Source organism: Bactrocera tryoni, chromosome 4 (genome assembly GCF_016617805.1).
Source record: "Bactrocera tryoni isolate S06 chromosome 4, CSIRO_BtryS06_freeze2, whole genome shotgun sequence".
Taxonomy (NCBI): domain Eukaryota; kingdom Metazoa; phylum Arthropoda; class Insecta; order Diptera; family Tephritidae; genus Bactrocera; species Bactrocera tryoni.
Window position 1 is genome coordinate 42695799 of NC_052502.1, and position 14279 is coordinate 42710077.

At 38.8% G+C, this 14279-nt stretch overlaps 1 protein-coding gene across 1 annotated transcript in view; it reads right to left on the minus strand.

The window, feature by feature from the left end:
- Positions 1 to 6625: 6625 nt before the first annotated feature.
- Positions 6626 to 14279, minus strand: part of LOC120774726 — an 82323-nt gene continuing 74669 nt past the window's right edge. Inside the window, exon 2 of the mRNA XM_040104477.1 lies at positions 6626 to 8162. Within this exon, the coding sequence (XP_039960411.1) occupies positions 7321 to 8162 (842 nt within the window). The 3' untranslated portion in view covers positions 6626 to 7320. The remainder of the gene's footprint in view (positions 8163 to 14279) is intronic.

Consider the following 14279-nt stretch of genomic DNA (forward strand, 5'->3'; position numbering starts at 1 on the left):
ATGTGTGATACGAGATATCAAGAGGCATCCCTATATAGTCCGGAGTACAGTATTCTAACATGTCTGAAGATTCCTCGTCTGCGTTTCACTGCATCCTGGCGACCATATTGATGCGGCATAGTTAAAGATTGGCCGGCCAATTGCCTTGTATATTGCCAACAACGTTTCTTGTCTTTTTCCATGTGCTGCCGAAAAGCGATTTGGAGATTTTGTACTTTAGAATTAATCGCGGTCGTGTGAGGAGTGATGGAGCACAGGCTGTCGAGAGTCAAATCGTGAAGCTATTAACAGTTGGAATTTTAACGCACTCCTGCACTCCTTCCTTTGAGAATATGTTCGCTGTGGATTTAGTGGGAGAGAGTGTTAGGTTCCATGAGGAAGCGCGGAATGCCCGAGAGATAGCCGTTTACTTTTGAGCACATGCCAGGAATACCACTGCTCAACGTCAATATCTTGAAATCATCAGCGTGCGAGGTGATAGAAATTCCTTCCGATGGTTGAGGAAGTTTCAACATGTAACTTCTACGGGGAGACGACACCACCCTGCTAAACCTCCTGTTGAATTCTTCTCAATTTAGAGTTTTTACCACGAAACCGAACGGATGACAGCTCAGGTACTTCATAGTCCACCACTTCAAACCTGGAGAGAGCGTAGATTTTTCGTTGTCGTCCAAGGTGTTTGACAAGTCCAACGCTCTGTGGATCGTCTTATCGTAGGGTGGTTTTCGGTTGAGGACATGAACTGTCTGGGCTTTTATGACTCTAAGTGCTGTGGTGGTGCTGTGCACTTCTCGGAAGCCATGTTGTTGATTTGCTAGACTCAGATGATGAGCGAAAGTTGGGAGTAGCAAGGTCTCAAGTGTGTTGACTACTCGAGAGAAGAGGGTTATCGGTGGAGGAGAGTCCTTCTTTGTTGACGGGTTTCTCAGATTTCAATAGTAGTGCGTAGTCTTTTAGTACTTTGCGCAGCCGTCGGGTAAGGTGTCGCGCTTATTAACTAAAACAGCTGCTTCGGCTGGGAAGTTTGGGCGGAGTTCCGATTCTTCCAGCCGGGATGAAGCGGGCGGGAGCAACTGCGATAACCTTGCGGATTTGACGACTATGTCCGTAGGAATAGGTCACCAGGTTATGTTACTTATCAGACCACCCCTAGCAAAGGTAATATCGAGCGAACTATTATAGGTTCTTATATTTCTGGTGGGGGTTTCGTCATTCATGTGCAGGATGTCGAATCGTCTATCTCTTCCACCAGCTTCATCCCCCTACGATCATTTGGCAGGCATGAATGCTAAAGTTCATGATGGGCGCTATGGAGATCAAATTTCACACGTACTTAAAAGGAATTGTACCAATCGGGGAAAAAATCTTAGCGATTCGGTTGGCTTGTGCAGTTTAAATGGACCAGTCGTACTCAATTTTGATCAGATATACAAATAACTAGCAAATTTCTTGAATTCAAGTCACATATCCGGTTGGGATATCAGCCTGAAGCATATATTCTAGGAAGCTTGGTTGAACGGCAACAAATGTAAGTTGCTTTCCTAGAGTTATTTGACTTGCCTCAGAGTATTGAAACTGTAACCAAACTTGATTTTAGTCGGCGAGTGGCTAAAGCAGCCGGAAGGTGTCTTCGACAGACTAAGAAAAATTGAGTTAGTTTTAGGTAGTGCAAATAACTAAGTAAATATTTGCTCGAAAATTCGTTATTTGGATAACTGAATAGGATCTTTGAATATTGTATTCTATCCCGAAATTAAGCCAAAAATTCCGAGGTCTAGTTCTGCACTCGCCTGCTTAAAGAGATGAAATTCGCATAAAACGGCAAAAATTTCATTTTATTGAACTTTTATTACTTCCGTGAATTTAACTATGTACTGAAATATTATATCAACCCATTGGCAATAGTAATTTCATTGTCGATATATCACGCGCAACGACTGAAATCCAAGAAAGCAATGTGGTTTAGGTGTGATTATTATTGCCAACAATGCAGAGGCTGTGCACAACCAATTAAATTAACAGCTCAAGCACATACAGATACCATAATTACATCGAAATTATAATTTAATTTTTTTCATCGCTCGCAAATATGCAATCAAAATGCAGGAATTCACTCATGTGCCACACGTAGGCAGGCAGTTAAGCTATGAGTTCGCGCACCCACGGCCGGGTGTCTTGGTCAACACCCATAAGCGGTGATAGGTGACATTAATTTGTTGCCATATGTCAACATGCATTTCAATTGGGTGCAATCAGTGAGCTTGCACTATAAAGAATAATTCAAACGATGAGATTGTCACACCTACAAAAATGTCCAGATGCAGTCAGAGATAAAGGTAATTACATGGGTTTATGTCGTGGACTCTAAGAAATATCGACATACATAATATATGCGCGGCTCTGGTGGTGATAAATCAATCAAGATTCTGTAAACTCATTTACTACGAATGTAGAGCAAAATGTCAGTGTTTATACTTATTAAAATTATATATATGTATGTATGTACCTGTGGCACTGACTACTGACTTGCTTAGAGCAAATGATATACTACTTAGAGCAGTAATTAAAAATCATTTAAATTACATTACAGATAAAAGGAATTCGCATATTCGCATTATAATAGTGAAAGCTGCGAGCTTTATCACAAATTACCAAAGCGTCACAGACCCACCCATTGCAACATTTCTCAATGATTGCCAAGTGCAGGAAAATGGACATAACGGCGATAAGTTTGTCTAGAAACATCAACGTGTCTATTTCACTAAAAAAATTTGCAGACATAGAACTTTTAATAAGCGTAAAATCATTTGCAAAAAGCTTTAGAAAACCGCGCTCGAATTCTTGATTGTCTGGCAACTGTTGGCGCTGTAGCCTCCAAATATCGCCAGAGGCGCTAGAACATGCGGCGCGCGCTTTACACACTTCTAGGCGGAACAAGCTACAGTTTAACGGGTCACAGCTGCCTAACCTATTGTGCGCCTGCCATGGTCATTATCTGACTGGCGCTGAATTATTGCTTTTGTTTTCACTGCTGACTTGGGGCCGTAAAATTTTTTATTACAATTTGTCAGTTTGTCAATTATTTTCGCGCATGTGTGCGGCGGGCACACGGTTTCTTACATAAGAATGAACGCATTGGCATGTAAGCAACTTTTTCGCCTTTTTATTCCAGCGGAGAACATGTTTTTTAGGCAGCTACGCGACATGCGACACATTCACTTGCTCGTGGCATATTTCGTTCTGGTTTCGCGATTTCAACTGATTTGCTTAATTTTTTGTCTTTTTGTAAAACAGTTCATTACGTTGCCACTTCAATCAGATTTTATGTGCAATTAATTGCACTACAATGCTTGAACACCTCCAGTTAGCTGCTTGAGCATTACATGTTGTCACCAATCATACCAACATCTGTGACAAAACGTGCCGATTGTGTTGAGAAGATATCAAATTAATTAAGCTTTAACTAGTGTTATTATTGAGATAGCACAGATTGCTATTATACTTATTCTACATTGCTGATTAAGCTGCCAATGGAAGCTGAAGGCGATCGTAATAGATTTACGAAATATATGTTCGTAGACAAAATGCTTTGGTAATTCTCTAGGCAAAATTATCGAGCGCATTACTTTAGTGATTTCATTAAGTAGATTTCTCCTTCCGACATCCCTGCAGAGGACAAGAAATTACGTCGAGAGAAACTCCTTTTTTAGACAAGGATATTATATTCTTCTAAATCTCACTATAGTTAATTTTGCGTATATGGATATAGTACGAGAGCTGCTATTTATATTCTGGCCTAGGGCAACACTAAGTGTCGCCAGGTGCAATCTGACATTTCCATTGGAAAGTTTGACATCTTTTAGCATAACATCACTCAGAACGTTTTGTCATTTAATCGTGTTTTATTTACAGGGAATTAAAAAATTCATATCGGCCAAAAAATGGAATTAACTCGTGAACATTTTCGTGCGATCACTCTTCACAACTTTCGACGGGGATTGTCACAACAAGAGTGCATCGATGAACTAAAATATTTGTATGGCTATGAAGCAGCATCCTATAGCACTGTGAAAAACTGGTACAACGAATTCAATCGTGGCCGACGCTCGCTCAAAGACGAATTCCGTGAAGGTCGTCCAAAAACAGCCGTTCTGCCAGAAAACATCGATGCCGTACGTGAACTGATAATGCAAGACCGTCATGTGGCATACCTTCAGATAGAGGCATGCCTATGCATTTCTCCCACCAGCATACATTCGATATTGCATGAACACCTAGCCGTAAAAAAGTTTGTTCTCGTTGGATCCCGCACAATTTGACAATCGCTCAAAAAGGCTCGTGTGGATTGGTGTAAAGAAATGCTGAAAAAATACGATCGCGGTGCTTCAAAAGACGTTTATAAGATTGCCACAGGTGACGAATCATGGGTCTATGCGTATGAGCCCGAAACAAAACAGCAATCGACAAAAAAAAAAATAAAAATAAAAAATAAAAAAAAAACCATTTTCGTTGATAAATATTCCTATTTACATTATTAGGCCAGAAATATATATAGCAACCTACGTATATGTATGTTTTTAATTGAAAAGTACCAATTAACATGTTCGTATCTTTATTTTTGGCCTCGTTATGATCCTAGTCCGACCATCTAGAGTACTAAACTCCTCAAAGTGTACCAGATTACTCCTGATATCGATTACAACTTATAAACATAGTTATAAGAAATTTCACTCGTTTTGTCATCGTGTCATCGTGATCATTTCATTCTGATCGAGGTATATTAATTATACCCTGAACAGGGTATATTAAGTTTGCCACTTAGTGAGTGAGTGAGTGAGTGACTAAGTGGCAAACTTAATATACTCTGTTCAGGATATAAAAAACATTTTCTCCGAAGAGACTTCCTTTGATCTGGTGGTTAGGTTAGGTTAGGGTAGATGGCTGATCAGAGATCGCACGTGAACTAATGTAGTCCTTTGTAAAGCCATTGAAAATAGAACTCCCGTGTTCAGACTTAAAGATGGACAAACCGCTTAAATTTGCAAAGGCGCTTAATTTCCACGCCCGCCAGATCGGTGGGATGTCTGAAGGTATGTGCCCCCAAGTGTCTAAGTCTTGATCTCCCAAAAGCAGAGCAGTCAAGAAGGAAGTGCTGGCTAGTTTCTACCGCATCTTCTTCCAAGCAGCTTCTGCTTGTGGCGTCCTGTAAGATTCCCAGTCTTACAGCATGTGAGCCAATAGGGCAGTGGCCCGTCAAGAGCCCCATCCGTAATGAGAGGCTAGCCTTGCTGAGGGCAAAGAGATCACTTGATCTCCTGCGATCTATCTTGGGCTTTTGCGATCGTAAATTTTATTTTGATGCGAAGAAAATCGAAAAATTATTCATCAACAACCATTACATTCACCTAAATGACAGTTTGGAGTGGTTTTTGGCCTGGCGTAATCATCAGTCCTTACTTCTTTCGAAATGCAGCTGTGACGTTACTATCAATGGAGAGCGATATAGATCGATGGTAACCATCGTTTTATGGCCAAAATTGAAAGAAATTGATCTTGAAAATATCTGCTTCCAACAAGATGGAGCAACGTGCCACTCAGCACGTGCTACAACCGAATTATTGCGAGAAAAGTATGGAGATTCGATTGTTTCAAGAAATTGTGACATTTAATGGCCTACAAGAAGTGGTGATTTAACACTATTAGATTACTTCTTGCGAGGTTATTTAAAGTGATTGGTCTTAAGCAATAAAATATACGCTCTACAAACTTAAGAAATCAATATTGATTATACTATTTATGACATACGACTTGTTTTAGTATCGATTGTACTTCACGTTAGTTGAAAAACATGTGTAGTTTCGAATTCCCAGTTGACTTTACTACATACGATCGGTGATTATATGTGAGGCACCTCGATGAGCCTTGGAAGAGTTTTAATAATCTGCGGCCTTTTAACTACTGGCAAAAAATAGATAAAAATCGGGTCAAGACTATCTCCAATATACTTATCTGTTTCCACTAAACTCAATATCTTCCAATTTGTCATCCTCTCAAACTTAAAATTTCAAAAAAAATATTTTTAAAATAATTTTATTTCCTATAATAACAAAAAATGAACATAATCTCGATATTACAAATTACAACAATTTAATTATGCTTAAAATTACAACTATAGTCTAGCATTTGTGTTCTGATAAGATGTTCAGATATCGTTTATACCAAAATTACAAAATGAAAAAAAAGTAAAATAATTTTTGAATAAAATAAAATTTGCTGATAGATTTTTTTTCACTAAAATTAGAAGTGAAAGTAAATAAAATAATTAATAATGAAAGTAAATAAAATACTCTATATATGCTAATATATGTGCAAGTAATCTAGAGCAAAGTGCAATGTAATTTGTTTTTAAATTACCTGTTTAAACCTATTTTAGTTATGGAACGAATGGATGAGGGCAAAATGAAAACGTAAAAAGTTAATGAATTTTTCTTAATTTATAATTTTCAAACACAATGCGATTTTTTAAATTTTTTTTTGTGCAATTAAATGTAAACACATGTAAATGAGTCAAAAGTGCATGAAATTCCAAACAAAAATATTTTGAATTTTTTTTTTAATTTCTAGAGGTTGAATGACATTTTTGAAAGTTACGTAGAACCAAAATTTAGATAAATAAGGTTCAATGATAGGTTAAAGTTTCTGAATAAGAAACAGAAATCATTAGTTATGAAAATGAGCCGTTATTGAAAAATAAACTAATTTCTTGGCATTATTGTAAACGAAGCTTCCGTTCCTAGCATTGCTTTGAAATGCTGCAAAATGAAAGCTTCATGAAAATTGTGAGCGATAAACGTATGAAATACATATTATGTAACTATATTTGAGCTCGGCTATACTGAAAAGGTTTCAAGTAATATAAAATACGATGCTAAGTGAAAGTTTGATAAATACATTTTCGACAGTGAGCAAGTTTCATCAAATGATTAGTCCTCAACTAAGGCATTAGCCGGCACTAAGTGGTTTCCAAATTGAATTAGGTTTTACGTCCAGCATCCAACTTTAAATGCGCACTCCATTTCGAACCGTTATCAACAACATTTATGAAACTATTTTGTACAATGAATGTTATGAAAGGGAAGAAAATAATGAATATGATAACTGCCACGCTCGCATTAACGGTTTCATGCTGTTCAGCATGTATTCTGCCAAAGTTTATTTCTTACTTTCGTAGTTTTTGTTTAACTGTATTGCCATCTTTCACTTACTTTATAAATAATGTCATATACTACAATTTGCTTAACCACCCCTACCACTAACAGCTTAACTTAAGGCCAAAAGCGGCTCATAGTCCAGGTCTTTGGGACTCGTCTTCTTCTTATACTTCTTTTGCAATTTCGTTTTGGAAAGCTTCGATTTGGATTTGCTCGCTCGTCGCTTCTTTTCCTCCTTCTCCTCTTGCTCCTTCTCGCGATCAAGCAGCTCCAATTGCTCAAAAATGTTCTTCGGACGTGGATGTGTACTTGGCTTGGTTGAATTTTTCGCCGCATAAACAACAACAAACTGCGAAAACGCCGAATCGGCCGGCGTATTTATATCGGCAAAGTCACGAAAATCGGCAAATTGCTCTTCGGGGTAGGTATACTTCTGCACGAATTCCTCGTTCGAGGGGCGTCCGTGTCCATTCGCATCGCCGTAGTATTGATTGAAATCGCTATTATCATCGGTGTGATAAGGCATTTCCTCCTCGGGGTAGAAAGTGCCGCCGCGCAGCACGCCAAAGTCTCCGGAACCTAAAATAGTGGGATCAAAGCTGCGTTGTGTTGGACCTAGTGGCACTTGTTCGGGATGTGGCGCTGCAAATTTCGGTATCACCGGGCTATCGGGTATGGGGAAGTAGGGGCGTGAGTGGCCCAGTGGTGGCGCCTCACGGAAGAAAGGTGGATAGTAGTTTTGTGCAGCTTGTGTGTGTGAGTCAACAGGCGTTGGCTGTGGAACGTTGGGATGTACATCGGAACGTGCCACGACATGGGGATTGGATGGTAGTGGGCGGAACTGGTAGGTGGGTGGTACGTGGAATTGCTGTTCCTGTGAGCGCAGAACGGTAACTGGGGTGAAGTCATTTGGCTCCATTAGCATATCAGCATCCTCTTCGGGGAATTCAGCTGTTAGGGAGAAAAGAGAAGAGCATATGTTGAATGAATGTTGAAAATTGATATTCGGCAGTATGAAAGAACTTAACTACAAGACTTTTACAAATGATTTAATACTTTATATACAAATACTTATATGCAATTATCTACTCTTAGCCACTTTTAAAAAATATTTGCCTCATAAAAAGTCGATTTTGTGGACTTATCGCTTCTGGCACACCGCTTCATCAATTCTTCTCAATTTTGGAATCGGTAAAACTTTCACCACTTGTCTTCATTTATCTTCTTATGCTTTTGTTTAACGCTCTGACTTCGTTAACAATGGATTAATTTATATAAATGTGAGCACGAAGCCGACAGCGACCAATCTATAGACATTTCTTCTGCTGATAATGGCTGCACAGCATTGCCATTGAACCGCAATAAATATTAATAAAGCGACAACGGTAGTTTATGTACCAAAATGTAAAACATTTAAAGCAAAATGGAAAAAATGTTCAACCTCAAAAACCTGTATTGATAGTATCCAGCGAGAGAGTGTTGACAAAAGCCATGCAATGACCGAGCAATACGGTGAAAGCGTTGCAACGACCAAAAGGCTGCGGCAACCCACATATTACGGCTTGTGGCAATTGAAAGTCAGCGGTAGATCGCTGTCAGCAGGGATTTCGCGCAAAACTTGATTTTTCAGTTAGCGAGTTACGAGCGTTGCGAACTTTTTGCGCTTTTCCTCGTCTGTATTGCTTGTGGCGGGCAAGCGACCAGTAGCGCGAAACTATATGTACATACTATATATAAATAAATTTATGCATTACTTGTCCACAATAGTTCATGTTATCTACGGCTTTTGCTCTTTTTAGTGTCCCCAAGACAAGATCGTGGTCAAGTGGCATGTTTAAATTGCTCACAGTCAGCGCCCGCCCTCCGTGGAATAATGATATTGCACTTTTTAATTACATGTAAATGTAATCGCTTCCAGGTATTAGCCGTAAGTACGAGGGTTGCCTTTTATATTTCGGGATTAGAGAACAAATCAAAGATTAAAAATCGAAAATCGTTTAATTTTTTTCAAAATATTCTAAATAATTTTGTCTTTTGAATCAAGCATTTGACGATCAAAGTCCGTTAGTAAAATCTTGAAGGTTTTCTAGTTAAAACGATAAAGATTATTTGTCTCTCTCGGTGTTTAATTGAATTAATTAACGTTTCTAAAGGGATTATGAGCTGAATGGATCATTGCGAGGCCCAGATTAAAGCCAGAACGGCCGTAGAAAGAAAGAACTCCTGTGTTCGAACTTATAAATTAGCAAAACGCCAGTACAAATTTTCCACTTTTAATTTCCACTCCTGCCCGTTCGGTGGGATGTTCGAAGTATGCGCTCCAAAGATTTTAAGTCTTGACCTCAAAAACGCGGGACAGTCAAGAAGGAAATGCTGAGTTGTTTCCACCTCATCTTCTTTCATACATCTTCTACAGATGGACGCCAATGGGGCAATGGCCTGATAGAAGCCCGACATCTAGGGAGAGGCTAGCCTTAAAGAGATCACTAGATCTCTTGCGATCGATCTTTGGCCAAAATAATTTTACGACAGAGCATGTACCGATAGTGGCGCAGTGTGGCCGAATTTTGCGAAGTCCCGCTATCTAGTTATAGAACACAAGAAGATACGGAAGCACTGACCCGCTCCCATTCTATCGGTAGCGATTCTAGGGTACCTTTCCTTGCTAGCTCATCAGCTTTGCGATTTCCTGTGATTTCGTTGTGGCCTGGCACTCATACCAGCCTTATTACAAAGACATTCGATGCTATTGATAGCGAGGTTAGGCACTCCTTGACCAATCTCAACGCATTGCTAATTAATTCAAGGCTAGTATCGCCGCTCAGCTATTTGAGTGAATGGTTACTTCTCTGAAGGAGGCTGCACTTCGGAGTAGGAGATCTGCTGCTTACCTTCGTACATAAAACTTTACAAATTGTGTCCTCCTACGATTGCAGCAAGATGAACTTTGCTAGGGGCAATTAGTTCAGTAGATCTCGCAGGGTACTCTCTCTGCTTTAGGCCAAAATGATATTGCAGTCGGATGCGGGTCGTCGACCAACGCCTGCTAAGCGCACGAGAAGTCCATAGGTTCAGTACTAAATCGCAAGATGGCAACGCAGATCAAACTCGTTTCCGTTTCTCGTTTGATTTCAGAGAGCATATGTAAGTTTGTCTTCAAAGTAACCGCCATCGGATAACGTCCGCCGAAATTTTACAAACGTTGTAACAGCACAGCGCCGTCAATTCATACTAATTAATAAATCATGTCACACATAATTAATTACATACTTTATTGTATCAATTTTGAGCTGTGTTGAAAACGAAATATTTCCAAACTGTTATTTTGCTTTATTTCATAACGTGTTCACTCCATAAAAGTTTTAGCGCACTTAACGACTTTAGACAGTGGCGGATCAAAGTATAATTGTACCCTGCCTAAATTTACCTTTTAATTAATATTGAGTTTTCTTCACAAATTTATATACCTATTTATATACTCATATTCTGAGGGCTAACGTTTGATAGATTTGCCTTCATTAATAAAACTCTTAAGGGTTTTTCAGAACAGATGCTCTAATTTTTTATCAACCTCTGCGTTTTGTCCATCTCTCCTGACCTAGTTTCTGAAGATGTCTCTGCGACAATCTGTAATATGTTTTTCTTGCTTTCTATCCTAAAACTATAAGTCTGCTGAACTAATAACCTGATCGCTAAAATTATACAAAATCTATTTTTATTATTTAAATCTGGGACTTGAAAATATCTTTATGTTATGCCGTGAAATTCCAACCATCTCGAAAAAATTAGCAAATATTTTTGTCACACATTTCCATATCGAAAACCAAACCTGCCGATAACCGAAGTCTCTCAAAGTGTTGAAATGCGGCATAGATATTTTCACCTTACTAGCGCTCGACATTCATAAATCCGCCAGTGATTGTGGGCGATGAAAAGACAAAAACTTTAAGTTAATGTTGCTAAAAAGTGCCGACAGCAACAATTAAATCTGACCCATATTTGTAATAGTAATTTCGGTATAAATGAAAGCATACGTTAGCATGGTTTTGAACTCATCTTCCACAGCGCGTCGCAGCAATAATAATAAAATTGTTATGCGCAAGCGCAAATGTCGAAGCAAAAAGTGGAATAATGCGATAATAATAATCATGGCAAACGCAACCAAACGCGGTTATTTGGTAGAAAAACGAAGCAAGTTGAGAAATTGCAATTGCTACGAGCGATTTTAGGGTTTTCATGCCAAAAAACTTAAGCCACAATTAATCAATCACAAAATTAATATTTGCATATTCCAATTCACTGTGTCAGACCTAAAGGAAAATTCGGAACAATGAGGTAACGTGTTTATAGATTAGTAAGAGTATGCCTTGCTATCATTAATACAGAAGCCTCTATTCTTAACTCCCTGGTACATGATTCAAACCAGAGGCTCCTAAATAATAGCAATAGCCTCCAAAGAAATGAAGAAAGCAATTTTTTAGGCAGCTCCATAATTTTTTTTCTTTTCGTTTCCATACGTATATAAGTCCACATAATCAAATCTGAATATATAGCATCACACTTACGAAATGGCTGGTAAAGCTCTCTCCTTTCTTTATAAGTTATAGTCATGTCATATAACGGGGTTTTCAATAGGGACGCTTCAAATGTAGACTGTTAGGGGCAACAAACGACGCCACACTTTTTTCCGCTCTTTTGATATTTTTATTCGTAAGGTTTACCATTTCATTATGGAAAGACACACGATCCAAAAACGTGTTGAAATTATTTAAAATATCGAAATTCGGAGTCAGTGGCCTCAATTTTAAGAGCGCTACGTTCAATTTATAATCGTGAAAGACCCAAATCAGTCTGTCACACGTCATTCTCAAGCGTTGAACATCTTTGTGAAACCGTTGTGGTGAGTTTTTTGAAAAGATTTTGGTCTACATCTTTACAAGATCAAATTGATGGAAGAACTGAAGCCGCTTGACCAACAGAATCGAAGAGAGAAGAGCAACAACTTAAAAATGTTCCGGATTTTTATCGAAAAATCATCTTCACGCTCATTTATGGCTGCATGGTTGCATCAATAAGCAAAATATGCGTTATTGGTCAGGCAGCAATCCACTCGTACTCCATGAGTCAACATTGCATCTCGAAAAAAATACGGGTTGGTGCGGTTTATGGGCCGGCGGCGTCATTGGGCCTTACTTATTTCGTGATGATCAAGACCGGCACGTTACTTTGAATGATAACCGAATATTTTTGACCCGAATTGGATGGTATGGACTTGGGCTACATGTGATTCCAACGGCGCCACAAACCACACAGCGAATGTCACAATCAATTTATTTGAAAACAAACTTTGGTGAACGTGTTGTCTCACGAAATGACCCAGTCAATTTGCAGCCTCGGTCATACGATTTGACACTGTTTACGAATTCTTCCACAGGAATCCTATAAATTAATATTTAAAGTTAAACGAAAAAACAACAAATGCGAACACACCATATCTATAGTATTGGGATTCGCACTTTAGTTGCTAAATTGTTTGCATTCTCACTTAACACGTTTTTATTACTTTTTTGATCTGTTTATTTAGTGAGCTGTCAGAGCGGCGCGTGGGCTTTAAAATACTTGAGCGCGCGGCATTTACAATGTAACATCAAAAGAAACTTCATGCCATAATAATAAAAAAGGTAATGAAACGAAAATAAGTCAACTGAAGCCGGCAGGTAACTCCGTAAGTTCATAAACAGCAGAACCCAGTTGGGAGTCAATTCTAAGCAGTCGGACTGAAATCATTTGACACCACTTCATATGTAAGTGTGCAATGTATATTTTCAAGTGGTGAACTGTAATTAAATGCTATTTTGTACATTTATAAGTTTTACAGAATGTCGTTAATTTTATGGTGCACTGTGTGGTTTGGAGTACCGTGTAAATAGCGGAAAAGCCAAGGAGTATCGAAGTGTTTCAGATTTTTGACGCAATACTAAAAAGTTTCCAAAAGTTCTAATATAATATTTTTCAAAGTACCGTCTTATCTTGTCTTTGTCGGGTGCGTTGTGACCATGTTCAAGGCAATTGCAAGTTTTAAACCGTCTCTTAGATGTTGAAGGTGTTTCTGAAGACTTCAACAAGTCAGATATATGTACATATGTATAGATGGATTTTACTTTATATTATATGACGAGATGTTTTCATAAGCATAATTGGCACACTAACAAATACATAAGTATAGTATCAATATAGAGTTTTTAGCAGTATGTCTTCTGTATAATTTCTATGGTAATCGAAGTGTAACCAATTAAAAAGCCATAAATTCGGTTAGGAAAATTATTTTTATTTATTTTAAAGTACAGAATGGGTGAAAATAATCATAAATTCGGCGACCAATTCACTTTTGCTCGATATGACCACCTTTTGCCTTAACTATGGCCCTGAGACGGTCAAAAAACGAATCGCAAGCTGCCCGAATGTGACTTGCCGGTATTTTGGCCCAATCACGGACAACGGTTTTCTTCAGCAGCTCGAGACCTGTGTATTTTTTACTTCGGACCTTGCTCTCCAATATGGCTCAGAGAGATTAATCCATTGCATTTTCATCTGGGGAATTCGAGAGCCATTGTGTGGTCGTAATGAAGTTCGGAACGTTTTTTTTTCAGCCATTCTTGATTCACTCGCGCTTTGTGAGACGGTGTTGAGTCTTGTTGAAACGTTCATGGTTTGGGACCGAAATGCGTGTTTGTCCACGGCTTCAAAGCAGCCTCCAGAATACTTTCCCGATAATATTTCGCATTTATTTTGACGCCAGGCTCGATGAAAACAATTGGAGAGCGCCCATCTGCGGTGACAGCGACCCAAACCATTATTTGTGGCGGGTGCTGCCTCCTGGTGGCCAACCGATGACTTAGATACTCGTATGAAAGGTCGGTCAAGTAAACCCTATCGTTTTGAGAGTTTACGACAATTGGAAAAATTGTTTGCCATTTTTAGTTTTGCCTCGCTCTCTCAAGTCTTACTTGTTGCTGCTTCGGTGTGAGATCATGGGTCTTTTGGAACTTGTAAGGCTTGACCTTGAGC